At 31.0% G+C, this 26122-nt stretch overlaps 2 protein-coding genes across 2 annotated transcripts in view; both read right to left on the reverse strand.

Annotated features, from left to right (window-relative positions):
• The window catches only part of vcanb (versican b), a 36302-nt gene extending 16872 nt beyond the window's left edge, over positions 1-19430 (reverse strand). Inside the window, exons 1-7 of the mRNA XM_073829489.1 lie at positions 19302-19430; positions 18376-18449; positions 16491-16895; positions 11731-11905; positions 11520-11647; positions 9138-9431; positions 798-1514 (exon numbers count right to left, since the gene is read on the reverse strand). Coding sequence (XP_073685590.1) covers positions 798-1514; positions 9138-9431; positions 11520-11647; positions 11731-11905; positions 16491-16895; positions 18376-18442 — 1786 coding nt within the window. The 5' untranslated portion in view covers positions 18443-18449; positions 19302-19430. The remainder of the gene's footprint in view (positions 1-797; positions 1515-9137; positions 9432-11519; positions 11648-11730; positions 11906-16490; positions 16896-18375; positions 18450-19301) is intronic.
• A 2649-nt stretch (positions 19431-22079) lies between these two features.
• The window catches only part of xrcc4 (X-ray repair complementing defective repair in Chinese hamster cells 4), a 72324-nt gene continuing 68281 nt past the window's right edge, over positions 22080-26122 (reverse strand). The window contains exon 8 of the mRNA XM_073830029.1: positions 22080-22423. Within this exon, the coding sequence (XP_073686130.1) occupies positions 22309-22423 (115 nt within the window). The 3' untranslated portion in view covers positions 22080-22308. The remainder of the gene's footprint in view (positions 22424-26122) is intronic.

Below are 26122 nucleotides of genomic sequence, written 5' to 3' on the forward strand. Positions count from 1 at the left end.
CATTAAATATTCTTTTCTTTTGGTGGAACCACTAGCAACCACACATGGTAACTTGATCAGTAGACTGGACGAGGTAAGGAAAAGTAATTAGCCTGCAGTGATTACATCGCTGATTGTTTTAAGAGGCTTTGCCATTTGACCCGGGAAGCATTTGTCTGTGGCTTTGAGAGCTACTCTTTCTCACACCAAACACCTCTGTCTCTCCTTGATGTTTTACCAGAGTAGGTGCCCCTTCAACAGTACCAAATGGTATAAATGGGTCAACTGATTAATGTCGACCCACAGGACCTACAAGACAGGAACACTGGCTGCAGTCTATTTACAGATGTTTATCAACCTCATCACTCTTTCCAGCAACACGGGAAGTCAATTAAGGTCATGGGAAGGCATGGAAGATCTGTTTCTCTTCTGGTCTTCGTGCATATAGGCACCACTAGTTTAGCTATACTTCTGCATGAGGTAAAGATTTGGCACAAACCAAATGTTAAAGCATGAAATCAAAGGACCAAGTCCAAATCTTTTGTTTGCAAGACAGCAGTAGGTGTCTCAACAGAGCCAAATGTGGCCTCTCTTTAGCCAAGATCTACATTCATTTTGCATCTCAGAGTTTCCTAAACCAAGTCACTCATTTACAACATGCTGCTTTGGACAAGCAACAATCACAGAAAAACACTGCCACACCAAAATATGAAAGGACAAGCAATACTGGTTCATGTGAGCAAGAAGTCAACTTGTATACTGTCTAGCTTTGGTAAAATTTGCATTGACAAAATTTTCTGAACTTCCATCTGACCTACCTGATTGATTTCTCTGCGTAATGTTGTATATGAACAAATTGATGCCCAGTGGAAAGTCTGCATCATTCTTGGCTTCAATTTGCTGGCTGTGCAAGTCCTCCTCACTTAGATTTGGGATTATCAAAGTGGAACCAGGAGAGTCTGGCCTTTCTTCAGTCATGTTTGCTATGGTTTCGTTCTCTTTGTACACAATTTTTGGCTTGTCTGGATCTCCTTGCAAGACTGTAACGAACACAGGTGAAGCAGGAATCACACTCTTAAGGGTCTCCATGTCACCGCTGCTGCTGCTACCCTCCACACCACTGGATTCCATATGTGGGGTATCCATCACAGAATTCGGGTTCTCTGCATTGGGCTGACGGGGTAGCTGGATAGAGAAGAAGGAATCTGAATAATGTGGCATTTCAGGTACCCCTTGCACCAAGGAGCTGTCTTTGTCTAAGGAGGTGTCATAGTCATTAAATGCAGTTGTGGTTTCCATATCCGAAATAGTCTCAGCTTTAGTTGGAACAACATCAGTGGCTTCAGCAGAGGTGTACATTTCAGGAGTGCCTCTGTCACGTGGAGCCATGCTTGCAGAGAACATGGATGGCGGCTCTTCTGTGGTGCCATGGGATGGCATAGAAGAGGCTGCACTGAGGGAAGAGATCTGATGGGTGACTGAGAGAACTGGAGGTGTTGTGGGTTCAACCGTGGGTACAGTTGTGGGTTCCCATCCTAAGAACAAAGAGAAAAGGAAATATGTCATTTTGACTGAGCATTTCACAAATAATTTTCAAGATGAAGTTTGTAGCTTTGGTGCCGCTAGTGGAACCAAATGGAATTACAAATGAATGGTTTTCAATTGTGATTGGCTTGACCTTGTCTTAGCTAGTCTGAATCTGAATACTGTGTTTGAAAATGAAATGAATTGTACTACAGAACCCCGAAAAGAAAATAAATACAAGAAAAAATATATTTCAACGCTTTCTCTCTGAATTATCCACCGTCTTCAACGTGGAAGAAAGTCTATGGGTGAGACTTCCGGTTCATTAGGCGCTGTAGGGAAATAAGGAGAAAAATAACAACGTGCAGTAAATGGTAAAACTGTTTGCATTACAAACCAGTGTGTTCATAAATAAGATAATACCTTAAAATAATATGGTAAAACACACCAATTTGCAATATCAAGCAGCAAAATTTGCTGTTTTGTACAGCTAAAAATAGCTGGATGGAGACGAGACCATCTGTGAAAAGATGTTTACATATTGTCCACAAGACAAAAATAGCAAATTCAAATGTTTGGGAACCCTTGGTTCTTAATACTTTTTTGTTTTGTGATAGTTGTTCATGAGTCCCTTGTTTGTTCTGAACATTTAAACTGAGCACTGTTCTTCAGCAAAATCTTCCAGGTCATGCAGATTCTTCAGTTTTTTAGCATCTTTTGCATATTTGAACCCTTTCCAGCAGTAACTATATGATTTTGAGATCCATCTTTTCACACTGAGAACAACTGAGGGACTCAAACACATTTAAAAAAAGGTTCAAACATTCACTCATGCTCCAGTAGGAAACATGATGCCCCCGGCTCTTAATGCATCAGTGAATGTTTGAACCTTCTTAATAGTTGTGTTTGAGTCTCTCAGGTGTCTTCAGTGCGAAAAGATGGATCTCAAAATCATACAATCACTGCTGGAAAGGGTTCAAACATGCAAAAGGTGCTGGAAAACTGAAGAATCTGCAGGACCTGGAGGGTTTTGCTGAAGAACAGCGGGCAGTTTAAATGTTCAGAACAAACAAAGGACTCATAAACAACCAACAAATAAAGATCATCCAGGTAACCGCACGCAGCATTAAGAACCAAGAGTTCCCAAACATTTGAAGGTGGTTATTTTAATAATTTCTGAGCCCATTTGTTGTCTTGTGAACTGAGAAACATCTTTTATGTAAAATACTCAGTAAGTACTAAATAAAAAAATAACATGCATTTTGTATGATCTCTCTGATTTCGTTAAAATGATTCACATTTTCACAGATTCTGCTAGGGGTTCCAAAACTTTCTCATTCCACTGTACATTAAACTGTGATAGATGAAACTACATCAGCTTTATGAGGTGCTATTCAGGTAAACACTGTAGAATACTTTTGCAGTTTATCCCAAATAAGACAGCCCTTAGTCTTTTAATATTGACCAAGTAAGTACAATTCCTGGCAGTAAAGTCAAGATATTTCTACAAAATGCCAATAACAGCAGAATCGTCTAGGTATTAAGGGATTTTTTGGCTGGTAAAGAGTTATTTTGGGAAAATGACGCACTATGGCAGGGTAGAACCTGACAGTTTATATTTATTTTGAAACTTTAGCTTCCTTTCCAGAATATTTTTGGCTAGGTTGTATATTGCCTAACTACTTATTTTGACTTCAATCAGTAGGTAAATAGTCTTGAAGTGCACTTGGAATGTTTCATAATGTAGGGGCCAACACGGCTGTCTACATCCATGCTAACTCTGACACACTTTTATGGACCTATATAAAATGTGGAAAGGCCAAGTTAACGACACTATAATGTTCACTCTTGTCGGTTCGTAACATATAGCTGCTGTGCTTATGATGTGTTGGCAGTCCTCCAAAGGTTTGACTCAGACGGTAAGAGTTTCATGCTTAGCAAGAGGTTTCAACACCATGGTAAAAACATTCATGACGACATGTATGGCGGTCGGCCATCTGGCTGCATGCAGGGGAATAGTCTGAAAGTCTGAAAGTACAAGTGAAAAGGTCTCTATTTGGCTGAATTAAAAAAAATATACATAGATTTCAGAATGTCTTAGTATGTATAGTGTGTCTCCTTTTCCTGACATGAGGTCCTTACAGACCTTAAAAGACCAGGCTAAATTGATCAAAAGTGCCAGTAAAGACATTTATAATGTTACAAGAGATTTCTATTTTAAATAAATGCTGCTCATCTAAACTTTCTATGCAGTGAATCCTGAAGAATATGCATTACCTTTTCCACAGAAAATAAATAAATAAGTACAAAAAAAAAAAAAAAAAATTAAGCAACACAACTGTTTTTAAAATGAATAATCATACATTTAATATTGCCATCAGAGGAATAAATAACATATAATTTTTATAATATATATTTATATAGAAAACAGCTATTTTGAATATTGATAATATTTAACAATATTTCAGTTTTTACTGAAACTGTATTTTTGATCGAATAAACAAAGAGACTTCTGTCAAGCTCTGAACTGCTTTTAAGCTATCAAAAAAAAGATTAAGTAATGATTTTTTTTAACTGAATGCTAAAAGAATGTATACATTTTTGTAATTTTTGCAATATTGGTAGTAATTAAGTAATTATATAATAATATTTATTTATCTGTTTATTCATTTAAAATAAACAGATATATTTAATACTTTTAGGACAAGGTTTTAAAATCCAAAAGTTTAAAATGATTTTTTTTTTATGTGACATTTTCATTAAAAAATTGAAAGTAAGAAATAAGATGCTTCCATAAAATTTAAAAGTTAAAATGTTATTAAAGTTTTTCTTCAAACTGTGACATTTTCTCTCAAAATGCTCCTTACTGCAATAAGAAAAAATAATTATTCTGGGGAAAAAAGATTAAGATTATATATATATATATATTTATGAAATTACATAAAATTGCAGGATATTTGTTTGTTTTTACCATGTAAAGCCCTTTGATAAACCTTTTTTTGTGAAATGTGCAATAATTTATTATATTAATTTATGATATTATTAATGTAATAAATACTAACAATAATATATATATATATATATATATATATATATATATATATATATATATATATAGAATTATTTTTTTTTTTTTTGCCAATATTGGTACTAATTGTTGCATAATTATCTTAAACCAATATATAAAATAAAATAATAGGTTATTTGCATGTTGGGTATTTTTATTTTCAGTATTAATAATACATAAGATATTATTTAAATAAAATAGTAAATCAAATCAAATCAAAATATTTATACATTACTGGTCATATTAATAATATTTTTGGCATAATGAACTTAAAAATCAATTGTTTGAATTAATAATTTCTTCTTTTGATTTGGGTTGTCAAGTTTCAAGATTTTATTTTATATTTTATTTTATTTTTGTTTTTATATTAAAAAAAAAATAATAATAAAAATTTAAAAAACAAACAGGCCCCAAACTTTTTAATGTTAATGTAGATTCATTCAATATGTGGAACTCTACAATAATAGAAATATGACACACAGATTCTCATCTCATCACATTCTCATATGGTCTGACTTCTGCGACAAAACACTTGTTTTCACCACTAACCGCCAACTGTTCTTCTTTCCAAATTTACTGCATTTGATAATTTATGTTCTTTTGAATCCGTTTCTACATCATTAAATGCATAATGCTAAAGTTATGCAGAGCGTTGTGGGCAGACAAAGTCCCACACCCATCCCCGCGTCCTTCACTCTCTTCATCTGTAGATCTACCTTCATATTTCTGTAAGTCTGCACACGTCACGACCAGGCTACCAGAATATACTACGACAACGTGACATAATCTGGATTCAAAAATGAAGTGAGCAAATGGCTAAATGATGATAAAAGCCTCCCGCTTTTGCAAATGACAAGGGTATGACAGTACAAGATCACACTGCTTCTTTGTCTCTGGCTCAAGCCAGCTGTTAGACGTTAGGGACGTGTCCTCTTTTCTATGCAGCGCCTCTGATGTAAAACATCAGGCATCTTTTTCCCTTATAAAACCCCAGTGATCTTGAAACAGCAAGGGAGGAAGCCGCATCCCCCCACTAGCGCTTGTTTATATATTATAGTGGGGCGCTCTTGCCCTCCACGCTCTTTTCTGGCCTACCCAGAGTGCTTTTGTTTGTTTTGCGGTACACTGCGGTAGAAGCCCATTTAAGAGAAGTGCTTCAAGACCGGTTACATGAAACAAGCCGCGGCTAACAGGAAAGCCACAGAATCCCTGGAGGTAGGGGGCGAAAAGGAGATACCCGATGTAAAATCGGATTAAATGCATGTTAAACGCTGTTTTTGTGTGGCCTGTTTCCATTTTTCTTCTCGAGTGACGATTGAGGTTGCACAGACGGAGAGTTTAAACAACCCCCAGCAGGACAGTTACGGGGTTCAAAGGCCACAGTCGTTCTGGGCAGAGGAATCGACCTGAAAGCAGGTCAGTTAGTTTGCCGTTTTAAGGCACATATTTGAGCTAGACGTAGGACGGGGGTTCAGCAGATGAAATCTGATGATGCCCCAGAGAGAAGGAATTATTCTGCTTCCACCCAGCTAGCAGAGAGAGAGGAAAGGTCCGCTCGGAGTCACAGCTGTTATGATATCACAGCAAAACAGACGCCACCCTATCTACAAAACAATACTGCGAGGAACATGCAACAGAGAGATGTGTGAATCTCATGAAACTTGTCACAAACATGTCTGTTATATTTCATCTGAGAATTGACAAGAAGATGCTTTCATAAAAGAATATTTATTTATATCAATTTAATACTTTTAGGACAATACTTTATTAAAATTAATACTTTAATATAATAATATATGTTTGTTTGTTTAAAATTATACATTTGAATACTTTTAGGACCAGATTTTAGATCTTTCAGATTTTTCATCTCAAAATTGAAAAAAAGAAATAAGATACTTCCATAAAATAATATTTATTTCCTTTTTTTTTTTCTTTTTTTTTAATTTGAATACATTTATTTTAGTAAAAACATAAATACTTTTAGGACCAGGTTTTAAGATTTAAGTTTTAAATACTTTTAAGACAAGGTTTTAAGATTTAATGATATGTTTCTTTCTTTTAAGATTTTCTTTCTTTGTTTGTTTGTTTAGTAAATATAAATTAAATACTTTTAGGACCAGGTTTAATATAAGTTTTTTCCTTCAAATTGTGATTTTTCATCTCAAAATTAAAAGAAAGAAATAGGATGCTTCCATAAAAGAATGTTTGTTAGTTTGTTTTTTGTTTGTTTAATAAATATAAATTGAATACTTTTGGGACCCGGGACCAGGTTTTTTATGATTTAATATAAGCTTTTTCTTCAAATTGTGAAATTTTCATCTCAAAATTGAAAAAAAGAAAGAAAAAAAAAACATAATAATATTTATAATACAACAAATATAATAATAAATAATATTTATTTGTTTTTTTTTTTTGTTTGTTTTTTTGCTTCTTTGTTTGTTTACTAAATATTTTAGGAACAGGTTTAATACACGTGTTCTTCAAATTGTGACATTTTCATCTCAAAATTTAAAAAAAGAAATAAGATGCTTCCATAAAAGAATGTTTGTTTGTTTGTTTAAAATTATAAATTTGATTTTAATTTAAGTGTTTTCTTCAAATTCTAAATATTTTAGGACCAGGTTTAATACACGTGTTCTTCAAATTGTGACATTTTCATCTCAAAAAAAAAAAAAAAAAAAAAAAAAAGATTCTTCCCTAAAATAATATGTATTTATTTTTTGTTTAATAAATATAAATTGAATACTTTTAGGACCAGGTTTAATTTAAGTTTTTTTCTTCAAATTGTGATTTTTCATCTCAAAATTAAAAGAAAGAAATAGGATGCTTCCATAAAAGAATGTTTGTTAGTTTGTTTATTTTTTGTTTAATAAATATAAATTGAATACTTTTAGGACCAGGTTTTGTGGTTTAATATAAGTTTTTTCTTCAAATTGTGACATTTCCATCTCAAAATTAAAAGGAAAAAATATAATAATATTTATAATATAATAAATATAATATTTATTTATTTATTATTATTTTTTGTTGTTGCTTGTTTGTTTGTTTACTAAATATAAATTAAATATTTTAGGACCAGGTTTAATATAAGTGTTCTTCAAATTGTGACATTTTCATCTAAAAAAAAAAAAAAAAGATTCTTCCCTAAAATAATATGTATTTATTTTTTGTTTAATAATTATAAATTGAATACTTTTAGGACCAGGTTTTGTGGTTTAATATAAATTTTTTCTTCAAACTGTGACATTTTCATCTCAAAATTAAAAGGAAAAATTATAATAATATTTATAATATAATAAATATAATATTTATTTGTTATTATTTTTTGTTGTTGCTTGTTTGTTTGTTTAGTAAATATAAATTAAATATTTTAGGACCAGGTTTAATATAAGTGTTTTTCTTCAAATTGTGACATTTTTCATCTCAAAATTGAAAGAAAGAAATAAGATGCTCCCATAAAAGAATGTTTGTTTGTTTGTTTGTTTGTTTAAAATTATAAATTTGATACTTTTAGGACCAGATTTTAAGATTTAATACGTTTTTTTTCTTCAAGTTGTGACATTTTCATGTTAAAATTGAAAAAAGGAAAATAAGATACGTCCCCAATATAATATTTCATATCTCAAGATGCTTCCATAAAAGATTATTAATTCATTAATTTATTTAAATATAAATGTACTACTTTTAGTTCCAGGTTTTAAGATTTAATATACGTTCCTTTTTGTTGAAATTGTGACATTTTCATCTCAAAATTGACAGAAAGAAATTAGATACTTCCATAAAATAATATTTATTTAATTATTATTTATTTATTAAAATAAAAACATAAATTTAATACTTTTAGGGCCAGGTTTTAAGATTTAAAAAGTTTTTTTTCTTCAAATTGTAACATTTCCATCTCAAAATCGAAAGAAAGAAAAAAAGATATCTATAAAAGAATATTCATTTAATTTACTTATATTTTTTAAATAAAAATATAAATGTAATACTTTTAGGACAGGTCTTAAAATTGTGACATTTTCCCTCAAAATACTCCTTACAGCAAAAGAAAAAAATATTTTAAAATAAGTAATATATATATATATATATATATATATATATATATATATATATATATATATATATATAAAAAGATTATAGATTATATGTGTGTGTGTGTGTGTGTGTGTGTGTGTGTGTGTGTGTCCCTTTCATCAACAATGAGTTGTTTGTAAAAAGGGGTTTTAATATTTATTTTTTACAAATCAATATTATTTATTAATATTCATATGATATTATTTAAACAAAACAATAAAAGTACTGGTGATATTTCTTGCCTAATGCTCCAAAAACAGGCTTACTTTTCTTTATGAAAATATAGAAAGCTATTTGTTTATTTAATAAATCTTTCTGATATATTTAAAACACTTTTAGTCAACACAAGTTTTTGTTGAATTTTCTATAGTAATAAACGTAAGTGAACAATTTCTTTTTTTTCTTATTTGGATTGCGAAGCTGCTGTGAGATTCAGCCAGTTGTAAGGATTTGTTTTTTGTATTTTTCTTATAACAATTTCATGAAGACATACCTTTGAAACAGAAAGCTCCCAGCTTTTCGCTCGGTAAAGGAAATCCAGTCTGGTTGAGGAAGCGATACATAGTCCTGACGCCCAGCTGTCCTCTGCCGCACTGCATTCTGGGTACAGCGATGGGGTAACGGGCGCTGCCGTCAGACAACCAGCTGAAGTCGCAGCGGTCCAAGCCGTTCCTCCAGGCTGCATGCAGGTGACCTGGAGACGCTAAAACTGCATCCTTTTTCTCACACGCCTCCCTGGCCTCATCCAGAGTCATCTTAACATCACCGTCAGTGAAAAACACCTCACCTGAGATCACACACAAACAATAACACATCACCTTACGTCCACTGCACATCCAAGGCAATCCCAAAATGCACTTTTACATACTTATATAACTAATATAACTATTTATTAACTACTACAGAGAAGTACTAAAACTGCAATCGTCAATTTACTCAAAAGGTAAATATTTCATCCACCATTTGTTCATTCATATATATATATATAAAATTAAAATTAGAATAGAAAAATTTAATCAATTAAATAATGATATTCTTTAAATACAAAAATAAAACTATTTATACATTATGGTAACATTTGTTATATAGTTGTATTTTTTATTGTGAACATTTAATTCAATAATGATGTTTAATTATATTTAAATGAAAAATAATAATAATTAAAACAAAATAAACAAACATATTTAATCATTATAGTAATATTTCTTATATTTGTTACATTTTTCTTTTTGAAAATATCATTTTATATTATAATTTAATAACTATTTCTGTGAGATTGAGTTTTTATTTAATAAAGACATACTTTTTCAAGAGAATATAGTAAATTACTGCTCACCAACAATGCCAAACATGACTGATTTATTTTATGCTACTGTATTATTTTAGAGTTTGTTTAAACAAACAATAAATCACTAAATAATAAATGTTTTTTTTTTCACACCGAGACATTTTCCCTCCAAATTCATTTTACTGTAATGAAAAACAATATGTTTGTATTTTTAAATGATGATTTATTTATATAAAATTATATTTAATGATATTTAAATAAATGAAATAAATTAAATAATAATTAAAATAAAATAAGAATAAGAAAAAGAAAAAATAAATAATTAAATCATAAATGTATGATATTGATATCAAATTCTATTCTATTTTTTATTGTGAAAATGTAATTAAAAAATTATATATTTATATAAAATGATATGTAATGATATTTATATATATTTATTTTTCTTTATATATATTTTTTTATTGTAATGTATATATATACATCTTATTTTATTTTATTTATTTATTTATTAAACAAAAAATAAATCAATAAATATTAAACATGATTTTTGTGGACCATTAAACTATTTTTTCACACTAAAGGTTTTTAAAAAAAAAAATAAAATAAATCAATAAATAATAAACGATATATATTTCCATTTTTTATTGTGAAAATGTAATTAAAAAATGATATATTTATATAAAATGATATGTAATGATATTTATATATATTTATTTTTCTTTAGATATATTTTTATATTGTAATGTATATATACATCTTATTTTATTTTATTTATTTATTTTTAAACAAAAAATAAATCAATAAATATTAAATATGATTTTTGTGGACCATTAAACTATTTTTTCACACTAAAGGTTTTAAAAAATAAATAAATAAATAAATAAATAAATAAAAAATGTTTTTTTTTCACACCAAGATATTTTCCCTCCAAATTCTTTTTACTGTAATGAAAAATGACATATGTTTGCATTTTTAAATGATGATTTATTTATATAAAATTTTATTTAATGATATTTAAATAATAGAAATAAATATAATTAAATAATAATTAAAATAAAATAAGAATAAGAAAAATAAAAAAATAAATAATTAAATCATAAATGTATGATATTGATATCAAAAAGCGATATATATTTCTATTTTTTATTGTGAAAATGTAATTAAAAAATGATATATTTATATAAAATGATATGTAATGATATTTATATTATTTTATATTATTTATTTATTTATTTATTAAACAAAAAACAAATCAATAAATATTAAACATGATTTTTGTGGACCATTAAACTATTTTTTTACACTAAAGGTTTTTTAAAACAAAACAAAAAAATCAAAAATAATAAATGTATTTTTTTCACACTGAGACATTTTCCCTCCAAATTCTTATTACTGCAATGAAACAAAAGAACTTTTTCGACATTGCCATAGAAACAAGTAATTTCTGGGTGAGGACGTGAACACCTCAGAGCACAATTTCCAAACTGTCATCTCATAATTATAGTAATTCTGACACGACATGAACGCAGCACGAGTCTCCAGTGTGTTTCAATTGAGGAAAAACCCGCTGATATCTAAACTTACCCTGCAGTTTTCCTACATAGCAGTACACATCATACGTTTCGGAGGAATTTCTGAATCCGTACGATCTGACTCCTGGTTTCAGTGTCATATCGCCATGGCAACCTTCACGTGGCCTGGTTATGGGGTATCTGTGGAGAACAACTCATATCAGTAATATTCAAATGTAGACAGCATGATTTCATAGATTTGATTCTGGAGCTGAAGAAATCACCTGACGGATTGGTCGGCCAGCCATCCGGCGTCGCATTGGTCAAATCCGTCCTCGTAGGCTGAATACAGCTGCTCGGGGGTGGCAATGGTCGCATCCACATCAATGCAGGCCTGCTTGGCGTGCTCAAAATCTAACGTGTAGCGACTGGCTTTGGAGCGGTAATGAAACACAACACCTGTGAGGAAACAGAAATCAAGCTCATGAACCAAAGGTAAACACCAAAATTATTACATCTTTGATTAAAGCTTATATACAGCAAATCACTGAATTCAAAAAAGGGCTGCTTTTGTACTGAACGCTGGAGGTTTCAGCAACAACAACAAGCTGTTGTCTGGCAAAAAAATGAAGAATCATTGTATTGTTCAGCTATTTAAGGACCTGCCGTGTCAAATACTGAACATGATCTGAATAGTAATGGTTCTTACAGCATTACACAGCTTCAAAACTGACTTAAGATGCACTTTTATTTAACAATTTTTCTGTACAGTATCCCTAAATAGTACTCTGAACTTCCCCAAAAAAAAAGGTATCTGCCTCTTCAAAATAAGTTTTTATAGGTTGTAAAACTATTTAGAATTATTTTGAAGTAGACTTTAAAACACTATGGCAGATTGCTTAAAAAGAAAGAATGAAAGAATGAAGAATAAGAAAGAAAACAAAAGTCACATGTAAGAATGAATATAAAAGAATGAATTTAGGCATTCAACTTTTCCAAAAAAAGATAAAGCATGCAAATAATATAAAATAAAGTAAAATTAAAGTAAATAATTTCCAAGAGAGTTCTACTGTGCAAACTGTCTAAAATATATAAAAATAACACAGCAAATGGAAAATAGCATTAGGACTAAAAATAAAATAACAAATAAATTTAAAAATAAAAAATTATGGATGCAAATAAAAAAAAAAAGGATAAATCATGCGAATAAAAATAAATGAAATGAAATAAAATTAGAGGATTTTACTGTGCAAACAGTTTAACAGATATAAAAATAGAACAACAACAACATTAAAAAATAAATAAATAAAATATGTAATATAATTAGGGCTAAAAATAAAATGACATATAAATTTAACAAATAAAAAAATATATGGATACAACTTTTCCAAAAAGGATAATACATGCAAATACAATAAAATAAAATTATTAAAATAAAATAAAAATAATTTCCAAGAGAGTTTTACTGTGCAAACTGTCTAAAAGATCTAAAAAAATGACAAAATAAATTATATATATATTATTATTATATTTATGGACACAACTAGAAGAAAGTTTTACTGTATTAAATGAAAAAAGGGGAACATAAATGACATATATTTATATATAAATAAACAATAAAAAAATGATGGATTGCACTTTTCCAAAAAGGATAAAAGCATGCAAATAAAATAAAATAAAATAAACAAATTTAATAAAAAAATGTAAATTAATATTTATTAAATTTATTGCAATAAAAAAAAATTACGGATGCAACTTTTCCAAAAAGGATATAGCATGCAAATAAAATAAAATAAAATTCAGCTATTTTTTTTTTTACAATAATAAAATTACGGATGCAACTTTTCCAAAAAGGATAAACCATGCAAATAAAAATAAAATAAAAACATTTTTATTTAAAATTTAATTTTACTGTGCAAACTGTTTAACAGATAAAAATAAAACAACAAAAGAAAAATAAATAAATAAATAAATGAAGCATGAAGCATATACAAGCAACAGTACTAGTGATTGTTGCTTTAGCAAACACTACTAATAAGGCTCAGAACAGGCCATGCAGTCCGTCTCTGTTATTTGTCCTTTTATGGGCTTTTCTAGTCTTTTTTGGGTACATTAGCAGAACCGCTGGCTGACGGGCCAGGTTCTGAATGCTCTTTCCTCAATGGGATGGCAGTGTGTTTTCTGGGTAAGCGCTACCCTTGAGTGGCAATCAGCTCTGCCCATGGGGCCCAAAAGAGGGCATCGAGTGTATTTGGCAGGAAGGCATAGAGCTCTCTATGGGCCTACAAACACTCCAACAGCAGCGTCTCACCTGAGCCAGATGTGCTCATGTTTAACTGCACATCACAATCCTGTAAACAAATACAATGTTGTATTTGTGTAGCTCTTTAGCAGTCGATTATTTGAATACACTGCATGCTTTCAATCTTTGCATGGCACTGCCTCGCAAGAAAACTGTATCCTGAATGATTTTTCAGACATTCGTACATAATGCAGACATTCAAGGATTGTATTGATTAAAACACAAACCATTCACTCTTGCTTTGTATTACTTAGAAACACAATAGGGCCTTGTCAAGATTCGAGGGAAATCCAGAGTCTGAAAGTGATTTTTCCAGACTCTAAAGCAAAATAATCTTTCCCCCCTTGTCTCCTGACAGAAACGCTGTTCCATTTTGGCTAGCGATGACTAATTACATCATCACATGTGCTTACGAGAGGAAGAAAAAGCAGAGCACATCTGAGAGCCATTGCTGATTGTGTTTGCCAGTGGGAACCCTGCTGAAGGAAGTTAAAGAAACACCACTGTACTCCGCAACGTGACATATTTCCGCATAAGAAAATATATATGGTATATATTATGATAAAGAATTAAAAAAAAATTGCATGTGCATTAACCCTATATTTAAGTTTAGATCACAATTGCAGTCTAATCTTTAAAATAAAAAAATATTTATGTGTATATATATATATATATATAATTATTATTATTTAATATAAAATGTAATACATGTAATATTATATATGATGATATGAACATTATAATATTATATATTATAATATATTTATATGTAATTTTAATATATTAATAATATATTATTATATATCATGATAGATTATAATCTTTAGAAAATATCAAAATGAATATTTCACGTGAATTAATTAATTATTATTTATAATATATTTTAAATAATATTCTATATTAATTCTGATATTTTTAGTACTAAGTGCACTATATTTATACATTTAATTAATAAAAGACAAAAATAATTAAACACTGATTAGTCTATGTTATATATGTTATATATCTAAAATGATACATTTGAAAATATCAAAATTAATATTTAATATTAATTAATTTTAATTATAAATATTCATATTTATTACTATTTAATATAAAAACATTTATAAACAATATAGAATATTAATATATAAATATTATAATATGATGTATAATAATAATACTACAATATAATAATTATATAATACATAATATTAATGTTTAAGTATTATAATATTGTATATTATAACATTATAATCTTTTGTAAATATCAAAAGGAATATTTCACACTAATTAATTATTATTTATAATATTTTTAATAATAGTGCACTATATATATATATATATATATATATATATATATATAAATATATATATATATATACGCACACACACACACACACACACACACATGCACACACACATATATATAATTTAATAATTTATTATCACTGTCTAAACGTTATATATCTAAAATTATAAATCGAATAATTTGCAAATATCGAAATGAATATTTAACATAAATTAAAATTTATTAATATTTATATTTCTTAATTTTTAATATATATAAAAAAATACATATATATATATATATATAAAAGTGTCTGCTAAATGACTAAATGTAAATGTAATATTTAATAAATAATAAGAACAGTTTTTACTTTAATAAATGGTATTCATATTTTCACATCGTACATTACTTCGCAACGCATTTTATTTCATAAAATTATGCATTTCCAGGTGAAATGTGGGGAAAAATCTAGGCCAGGTCTCACTTAAAGTTAAATTCTCTTTTAATTATTAAATAATCAATTAATATTTAATTACATTATTTAATAAGTATTCATTCATATTTAATTATAATACTATTATTGTCAACATTTATTTTTGCTTGCTAATTTTTTCCCTATTTTTTACATTTAGATTTCTTTTGTTGTCTTATTACAAAAATAAATAAAATAATAATAATTCAATAATGTTTATATATACAATTAGAAAATATAATGATATAAATAATGCTATAAAATAATATGTTAACAAATGCAATAATATATAATTATAGTATAATTATATATAAAAATAGTATTAATATGTAAGTATTAATGAATATTTAATTATAATATTTTAATTAAAATACTTAATACTTAATTCTGTCTAATTTTCTAAAACACTAATAATTTAATAATATCTATAAACCTAAAAATATAATTAAATATATAAAATAAAGTTAGTCTTTAGAAAATATCAAAACGAATATTTTACATTAATGAATTATTAATTATAATATCTGTAATAATATTTAAATATTTCATATAAATTATGGTATTTTTAGTACACAGTGCATTATAATTACATTTAACAAATAATATTGGAAACATTATCGATTTTTCTTTTATGCATGAAGACATTTTGTAAATTTCCTAGCGTAAATATATCAAAACTTAATTTTTGATTAGTAATATGCATTGCTAAGAACTTTATTTAGACAACTTTATAGGGGATTTTCTCAATATTTAGAATTTTTTGCACCCTTAGATTCCAGATTTTCAAATAGTTGTATCTCGGCCAAATATTGTCCTATTCTAACAAACCATACATCAATGGAAAGCTTATTTATTCAGCCCCTTATGACTGGTTTTGTGGTCCAGGGGCACATTTTAGTTCTGAAAAGTATCTGTTCTGGAAAAAAATGGACTGACGGTTGGAGGAAAGCCATTAGTGACCATATAACTAAAATTCGACTGGGAATAGAGAATGACTGACCACTGACATGCAGGAAGATAGTCTCTTGAATGTCTTCGATGCCATGCATGACCTCGCAGCGATAAGAGCCCGCATCGCTGGCCCTGAGCCTCTCTATGGTCAGAGACGCGTCACCCTTGTCCTCAGAGTGGCTGGGAACCGATACTCTGCCTTTAAACTCCGGCCCGATCTTGAGGAACCCATTCTGGGTCACAATCACTACGATTTCCTCTTCACCCACGAGTTTAGTCCACTTGATGCGGAGATGGTCTGGGTGGGCGCTGGAGGCTGTGGATGCAGCGGTGGAGGTGCTGGAGCTGCCAGTTGGAGGTGGGAGGATGGAGAAATGGCAGGGCAGCACCACCTGCTCCGCCAGCGAGCCTTGCACCGGAGAACTCATCTTCACCCTCATCCTTCGAGAAGAGTCTGCAAAGAGACATTATAGAAATTAATACTTTTATTTAGCAAGGATGCTTTGAATTGATCAAAAGTGATGACAAAGACATTTATAATGTTACAAAAGATTTCTATTTTTAATAAATGCTATTCTTCTGAAAATTCAGCTTTGAAATCACAGGAATAAATTACATTTTAAAATATATTCAAATAGAAAACAGTTATTTTAAATAGTACAAATATTTCAAAATGGGATAAAATAAATGGAGGTTTGGTGTGCAGAAGAGGTTTCTTAAAAAAAAAAAAAAACATTAAAAATCTTACTGTCCAAAAACTTTTGACTGGTAGTGTATGTCATTGTTATGACAGACCGAGTTTTAACAAACCTCAAAAAATATTCAATATTAGTGCGTATTTAATTAGAACATTTATTATTATAATATTATTATATTTTCAACTATTATTATAAATAATATAGATTTTTTAATGAATATTTTTAATGAATACTCAATATATGTTATATTTATTTATTTAATAAATTGTTGATTGTTTTTTTCCACTTTTGTAGGTTGCTTTGGATAAAAGCATTAAATGGATAAATGGATCAAAAATAATATTAATATTTTTCATATCATACATTATGTTGTGATGCCTATATTAATGATAATATATATATATATATATATATATATATATATATATATATATATATATATATTATATGCAATATATATTTTAAATATTACATTAATGAATATCTAATTACAATTATAATAATAATTATAATTATATAATATTTAATTTGTGAATATTTAATTATAATTACAATTGTAATACTTATATTTCAGAATTATATTTAGATATAATTAAAAACTGATATAAAATAGTGAATATTTAATTATAATATTTATTAAGTAATAATAAATATTCAATTAGAACATTTTAATTAAAATATTTAAGTTTGTGTGTCCTGTGTGTCATGTGCTACATGACTACTTCCTGTCCTCTGAGTTAAGTTAGTTTAGCTTATGTACTATTATAGTTTTTGTTAATAAATAATTCTGATATTTTTATGAATACTTTTAGTACTCAATATTTATATATTTAATAAATTGTTGATTCTTTGACAAATTGCTCACTGTGACATATTAGTTGGTAAGTTGCTTTGGATAAAAGCATTAAATGTATAAAATATTTTTCATATCATACATTATCTTATGATGCCTAAAATTCACGTGTATCATTTAAAATGAAAAATAGTATCAAATTTTTATATTGCCATTTGAAGTTATCGGCCATTACATTAAATAATTTGAACATCTTCCATTTAAAGATATCATCCATTACGTGAAAACAATACCTGGCTTATCAGCCAGAATATTAACATCACTGCATCCCTAGCGTTTACCTGTTTTAAAGGTTTGGATCTAAATGAATGTAAAAGAAAGAAGTTTATCATTTTAATGAGAACAAAGAATCAAAAAACGCCTTAAAACACTCAAAAACTCACCATCTTTGGTTACAGCAGCGCTGCAGGCACAGACCAGCCAGAGGATGTGCTTCACGTCCAATAACATCTCAGTTCTGTGAATAAATAATTAAATAAAGGCTTTTATAAAAGCTATTCAGTCGTGAGTTTAGTTCGTTTCGCATTAGCAGCTACAGTTTACTCTCAAACGTGGGTTGGTTGTCAAACTGCTTGTGTTTAATGTCCGTCCATGTCTTTGTTCCAGGTCCAACTGGGTCTTTAGACACCCACTGTCTGATTGCTTTCCTGTCTCCCTTTATTACTTCAATATATGGCTTTGCCATCAGACAGAGAGCGTGTTTATGAAAGCTTCATTCATGATTAGCGGCTAAAAGGGATGTATGCGTTCCATCTTAATATACTGGACAGTCCTACTTCACTCATTCCTCGGAAACACAAAGATCATTTTGTGACAGCTCTGGTGACAGTCACACACGCCCTTTATAGTGCACACTATCAAACACTAGAGAGCGATATATATAAAGCACCTTCACGCATCGCTTTACAACAAGTAACATCGCCCTGAAAATCTCCAGACCGCTAATGAAGACAGATCAATCACACCAGAGCAAATGAAATCCAAAAGCTTATCTGAAATGTAGCCAAAGCTCACATTCTCAGTTATCAGCAGCATTAAAGCAGAGTTGGTATTACAATGATAATGATCAGATAATGATAAGTGGATCTTCACTGAGAAGATGCCAAACGCAAACAAAGCTTCAAGGTGACAGACAAGCTCTGACAACACAATCAAATGAGAAACAAAGAGATGCACTGAGGTAAATCTGAATTAATATTAAAAAAGCATGGGTAAATTAAAATGCAATAGGCATTAACGAGAACAAATGACTTAGGCTATTAATTAGGACATAATTGTTTTAAATATAAAATGATATAATAAAACTTACTTTTTCTTGTAGGCAATATTGGCTATTCCTGATTCTACAAATGCAATCCTTCACAAAAAAGTGCAAATATTTCGGATGCTCCAACAGCGAGCAGTAGACTTCAGTGCTGTTTCTTCCTCTGATGCCCACGAAAAGACTGGAGACATGAGCCGGTAGCAAGTTCAAATTCCATGTCCACCCATGATTTCGTCAGTTTCCAGAGGAGGGGCAGAAAGTGCCCACCCAAAACGAATCTGATCCATCCTGCTGAAGAAGAACGGAGATGTTCGCTGCTCTTTACAAACTGGACCTTGAATCTGAGCAACTAGTTTGAACATTTAGTTTCGGTTATAAGTAATTAAAAACAAATGTGTTCGTTGTTTCTCTTACTAACTGCGCACAGTCTTGGAAAATCTCCGTGCAAAATTCAATTTAGTGTCTTTCTCGTATCTGTAAGAGTTAACATAAGTGACTGTCTTCTATTCAATTTTACAAATTAAATCAGCATTTATTTTGCACCAGTCATTCGCAATCCTGACCATCAAGCAGCTCTCTGTAGTGTATTACGCGGAGTCGTGCGTAAAAGCGCATCTGTATCTCATTGCGCGGTCTGACGGGGTACTGATAATCAGACAGAGAAGCTGCTGATGGGGTTATTAAGGGGTGTGAAAGTGACCAAATTACTCTTGTGAACTGATGTGAAATGCCCAACTCCACTTAATAGAGCTTGCCTGTGCTTTCCACACGGGGGAGAGACAGTACCGTTACCTTCTCTAGAAATAACCTGCACCATTTATGAGATTCATTTCAGCCGTTGCAATGTGTGAGATTAAAAATCAAAGTCAAGATACAAGGTTGAAATTCATGCCCTGCGGCTGCCGTTTTAAGTTTAAAGTGGGTAAGATTTTTTAAGTGTGCTGTCTTGACCAAAAAACTGAATTATATTCCAATTTAAAAGAATCGTTTTCTATTTTAATATATTTTAAATATCATTTATTTCTGTGACGCAAAGATGAATTTCAGCATCATTACTCCAGTCTTCAGTGTCACATGATCCTTCAGAAATCATTCTAATATGCTGATTTGCTGCTCAAGAAACATTTATTAATAACGATGTTAAAACAGTTTTTTTTTCTAGGATCCTTAGATGGAAAAAAACGACGAGTTTTGCTTAATATATTATACAATATATGGAAAATTACCTTTTATTATAAAGAAAAAAATTATTGTCACGTTTTGGGCTGTACTAATCAGTCCTACCTGGAAAAACATTTGAAGTAACGTTACTAGACTGCCAAAAAATATAACAAATCAAGGAGAAAAGTGCGCAAAAAAAAAAAAAAAAAAAAAAAAAAAACTGTCTGAAGAACAAAATGCGTTTGTGTTTGACCAAACTATACCATGATTTCCAGAGCAAGAATCTTGACAACATTCATGTTTGTTCTTATCATTTCTGGTCAGGTCAATATCTTAATTCATACTGCTCGCGTGTAACTAAACCACTTATTAACTTTGGGTTGTCAAAATATTACGCCCTTTCCTGCATACTAGGTTCTTCTCTGTATGATTTAGCAGCTTCCACGTGTTTTCTTCCATGGTTTAGACAGCATAAGTTAGCAGAACAGCATAATACATTAACTGTGCAATTAATGCTGTTGTTTTTATCCGAGTATGGCCAATATGGCCTCGCATCCGGGTAACTGACCAAATCGCGATGTAAGTGCAAACCCTCTATATGTTACGTTTATGTGGTTTATGTTCATGACTTTATTAGTAAAATGTGAACATCTTTTATTACAGTTCACTTGTATACTCCTATGACAAAGCAATCTTTAAGGTCTTTAGGTCATAGAAATTCCACAAATTAACCTTAAAATTTCCGTAAAAACAGCTGCGTCAATTTGTAAATTTAGTGTTAGGTGAAATCTGCTTCCAGCTATTTTTTTTCAAAGTGGTACAAAAACAGTTAAGTTTTGCTGCTTCATATTGCAAATGAGTGTTTCTTACTATATATTATTTTTGTGTTGTCTTAATTATAAAGACACAGGGTTGCACCACAATCAATTTTACAGTTTTTTACACTTTGTTATTCTACTCAGTTACCCAGATGCGCGGCCATATTGGAGATACTCAGATGTAAACAACAGCATGGACTGCATGGTTAATTACTACTGAATACGTTGTTCTGCTAATTTATGCTGTCTAAACCACAGAAAAAAATGTGTGGAAGCTGCTAAATCATATAGAGAAGGACTTAGTAAGCAGGAAAGGCCGCAATATTTTGACAAACTAAAGTTTAGGTGGCAAAGATACATACAAGCAGTATTAATTAAGATATTAGACTAATATTTAACCTACCTGACTGGAAATGAGAAGTACAAACATGAATGTTGTCAAGATTCTTGCCCTGGAAATCCTGGTTCAGTTTGGCCAGCCACAAACGCCTTTTTGTTCCTCAGACAGTTTTTTGCACTCTTGTTCTGATTTGCCTTTTTTTTTTTTTTTTTTACGTTTGGCAGTCTCTAGTACTCAAAATGTTTTTCCCGGTCCAACTGATTATTACAGCTCAATACATGACAATTATTGACAGCAGCAACAATCAGCAAAATTTGCAAGTTTCGTTCGGTTTACTGGCATTGTTTACAATCAGTGCCACTAATATAGCCGATTGATGACGTGTCGCTCATCGCAGCTAATAAACCAGAAGTCTCGCACATTCACAGAAAACAGCTTACTTCCACACTGCAAAGATGTCCATAACAAAAATGCTGAACAATAAAAACAATGCAAATGCATCCATTTTGAAAGAAAACACATCTTTAATCACATTTATTATAATTATTCACACCTTACAGGAGTTAAAAATGGACTAATTCATAATTTCCCCTCACTTTTCATTAAAAGCAGAGCTAATTCATCTTTACTATAAAAATACTTTTAAAAAGTATAATTTTATTGTTCCCACAGTTTAAAAACAGTACAAAAGTCATGCTTATCATGAACGGTTCTCATTAGGCTCATAGGAGAGTCATATATCATCAAACAGGTCATCTGGATCAAGGTTTGCAGCAGCGCTTGCTGGTTTCATTTGGACTTTTGACGTTTTGCTCGTCTCGGCTCTGGGCTCCTGTGTCGGCTTCTCTCTAAAATTACAAAGCGAAGGAACAACCATCAGCAGAAGGTGAAGGTTAAATACATAGCAGGAGCTAGCATAAGTCATGACACTGGAGTAAAGTCTGACTGTTTCCTGATTACAGTGACCCAGGCAAACCCGATCCCCTTAAAACAGGGTCAAGACTAACCGCTGTACAGTTCACTTCGCTTCTGTCAGGAGTTTATAATCAGGCACACGCCATGTGTTTTTAACGTCAGACACTTACTGTATGCTAATAAAAGGTCACTTTCAAGGTGAAGCTGACACTGACATTCATAAATGCCCAGAAGTCAGAATGACTTTTGTTACCACAATGTGACAAAATTAACATGTCAGAAATGCTTCCTCAGCATTAAAACAAGAAAAGAAAGGTTAAACTGAAGGAATTCCCACAGGATCCTGTTCAAGTTTTTCAAAGTGCTTGAAGAAATCAGGTCACAGGGAAAATAAATGAGATTTATGGTCCCGTAAGCCTGTTAATTTCAGGATGTGCTGAGGATCATGTAGCCTTTTAAGCAAAGCTTGTCCGGTGGCGTACTAGAAAACACATGGACATGGACACACACACACACACACACACACACACACACACACACACACACACACACACACACACACACACACACACACACACACACACACACACACACACACACACACACACACACACACACACACACACACACACACACACAGAGAAAGTAAGTTGGATTACCTCACACTCCCACACATACATATATCCAGGCTCTAGTTTTGGAGGAAAGGTTGAATTGGTTTGTGTTGATAAATGATTTCATGAAATAGAAACGGCTCAAATGGAAAAGTTTGACTAATGCGGGTCTGGATGGAGACTAGCAACTGAGCTGAGAGCGTCACACCCAAATTCCAACACCTTCATTTCCAAACCACTTTAGAGATGCTCGAAAATGAAAAGATGAACGTACAGTGGAAGCCAAAATTATTAGAAAACTACTTTTTTCACCAGCTAAAAATGGGTTTAAGCCCGTTTTTTCTATCTTTTGCTGTAGTGTGTCAGTAGGAAATATCAGTTTACATTTCCAAACATTAATTTTGCCATTAATTTTAATAATCTAGTGAAACTTTGGTTTGCGCAAGGAGTCTGACAAAGGCCAGCACTCCACACAGAGATCCGATCTCATCATCATCCAGTCTGTCTGGAAACAGAACAAACTGAGACAGAATAAATCCAGAAGAACTATGGCAATGTCTCCAAGATGCTTCAAGAAACCTACCTGCAAAGCTACAGTATCTGAAAACTATGCATAAGTGCACCTAATGTAGGGCAAAAGCTGCTTTAGGATGGTCACACCAAATAATGATTTAATTTAGTTGATAGAAGTTAATTAATAAAGTAAATCCATTTATGACAGCATTCTCATTTTACAGCATTTGTACACAAGTGCCTAAAACTTTTAACAGTACTCTAGCTTTGCAGGTAGTTTTCTTGAAGCATGCCACAGTTCTTCTGGATTTAGTCTGTCTGAGTTTGTTCTGTTTCTTCATGTCATTCTAGACAGATTGGATGAGGATGCGATCAGATTTCTGTGCGGAGCACTGACTGTTGTCAGACTCCTTGTGCAAACCAAAATCTTACTGCATTATTACAATTAATGGCAAAATGAATGTTTGGAAATGTAAACTGATATTTCCTACTGACACACTACAGCAAAAGATAGAAATAACAGACTTAAAACCCTTTTTAGCTGGTGAAAATACTAGTGTTCTAATCATTTTGGCCACCATTATATATTCACCAGAGTTTTCGAATTTTGTCTCAAGCAGACTAATATTTGTGGGCTTTAATAAGTATCACTGTGGGGGGAATGGAGTTCATTAAAAGTTAACAGCATCCACGTAAAGCATTCACACACTCTTCAGGAGCCTGTCTCTGGAAAGAAACTCTTCCTTATTAGAAACAGGTTTGCATCCAGCAGTGTCCCCTCATAATGCGGCTACAGGACTCAGGTGAGTAAGATGTCGTTTTGGCGGATCATGCTGAGGAGATTCCAGAAACCCTTTAGGATCCTGATGAAAAAGTAAGAGCTGCTCCATAAAATACCACTATAATAACAATCAGGAAAAATAAAAATGAAATATTCAACTGCAATGAGGCTCATTTGCTCAGCAGGAAATGTTTAAACTTTAAGGGGGAAAAAACGAACGCTGACAAAATGTTAAACAAGATAAATGCTGTTGAGTATACAATTGATGACTGTCGTATTTCACATGTCATAAAGATTTAGGACACTGAAATGTTACAGCCACATATACAGAGGACAGAATGAGTCTGAAACCACATGGAAAATATAAGACTTTCTTCATGAAAATGTAAAAAAAGACAAGAATATAATAAAACAATGAAGATTTAAACTCACCGCCATGTCGTTCCAAACATGTTTTGTTCATCGTTCCAAAGACCTTTGTTCATCTTCAGAACACAATTTAAGATATTTTTGATGAAATCCGAGAGTTTCCTGACCCTGCGTAGACAGCAACGCAACTGACACATTCAAGGCCCAGAAAGGTAGTATAGACACTGCACACTAAGATGCACATTCACATAAGTACTATTGGACTATTTTAACGATGTCCTTAGTACCTTTCTGGGCCTTGAACGTGTCAGTTGTGTTGCTATCTGTCTATACAGGGTAAAAAATCTTAAAAATATATTTATTTGTATTCAGAAGAGGATCAAAGGTCTTACGAGTTTGGAACAACATGAGGGTGAGTAATTAATGAGAATTTTCATTTTAGGTCAAAAGTTTACATCCCCCTTTTGGAATCTGCAAAATGTTAATTATTTTACCAAAATAGGAGGGATCATACAAAATATTTGTTTCATTTCGTACTACCCTTCAGAGGCTACAGAAGATACTTGCATGTTTCCCAGAGGACAAAATAAGTAAAATTTACCCTGATCTTCAAATTCAAAAAGTTTTCACCCCCTGATTGTAAATGCATCATTTTTTTCCTTCTTGAGAATCAGTGAGCATTTGAACCTTCTGTAATAGTTGTCCTCAGTGTGAATAGATGGGACTCAAAAATCATACAGTCATTGTAGGAAAGAGTTCAAAATACTTAAAAATGCTAGAAAACCAAAGAATTTTTGAGACCTGAAGAATTTTTCTGAAGAACAGCAGGCAGTTTAACCGTTCAGGACAAACAAGGGACTCATGAACAACTATCACTAAACAAAAAACAAACAAACAAACAGCTGTGGGTCATTCAGGTAACAACACAGTATTAAGAATCAAGGGTATGTAAACTTTTGAACTATTATTTTCTCTTGTGGACTATATGTAAACATCTTTTATGTGAAATATCTTTTTCAGGTCAGTACTAAATAAACAATACCATGAATTTTGTATGATGCCTCTTAATTTGGTAAAGTAATTAACATTTTGCAGATTCTGGAAGATGTAAACTTTTGACATCAACGGTATCCCTGAAGAAACATTTTAGATTTTGGCTAGAGGAATCAGACTTTTGCACCCTAATGTACAAGCAGCAAGACTTATATTGTAAAAGAGATTGTGTTTCCAGGTTCACGATCCCTGTAGAATGGCATCTGATGTCTCATCCTGCCACAAGTGCTGTTCAGGATTGAAATACCTGCTTCTGAGACGTGCAATTAAAAAGCAAGTGTTAGGTGGAGTACACCGGGATT

The sequence above is a fragment of the Garra rufa genome, chromosome 23 (genome assembly GCF_049309525.1).
Source record: "Garra rufa chromosome 23, GarRuf1.0, whole genome shotgun sequence".
In the NCBI taxonomy this organism is placed as follows: Eukaryota; Metazoa; Chordata; class Actinopteri; order Cypriniformes; family Cyprinidae; genus Garra; species Garra rufa.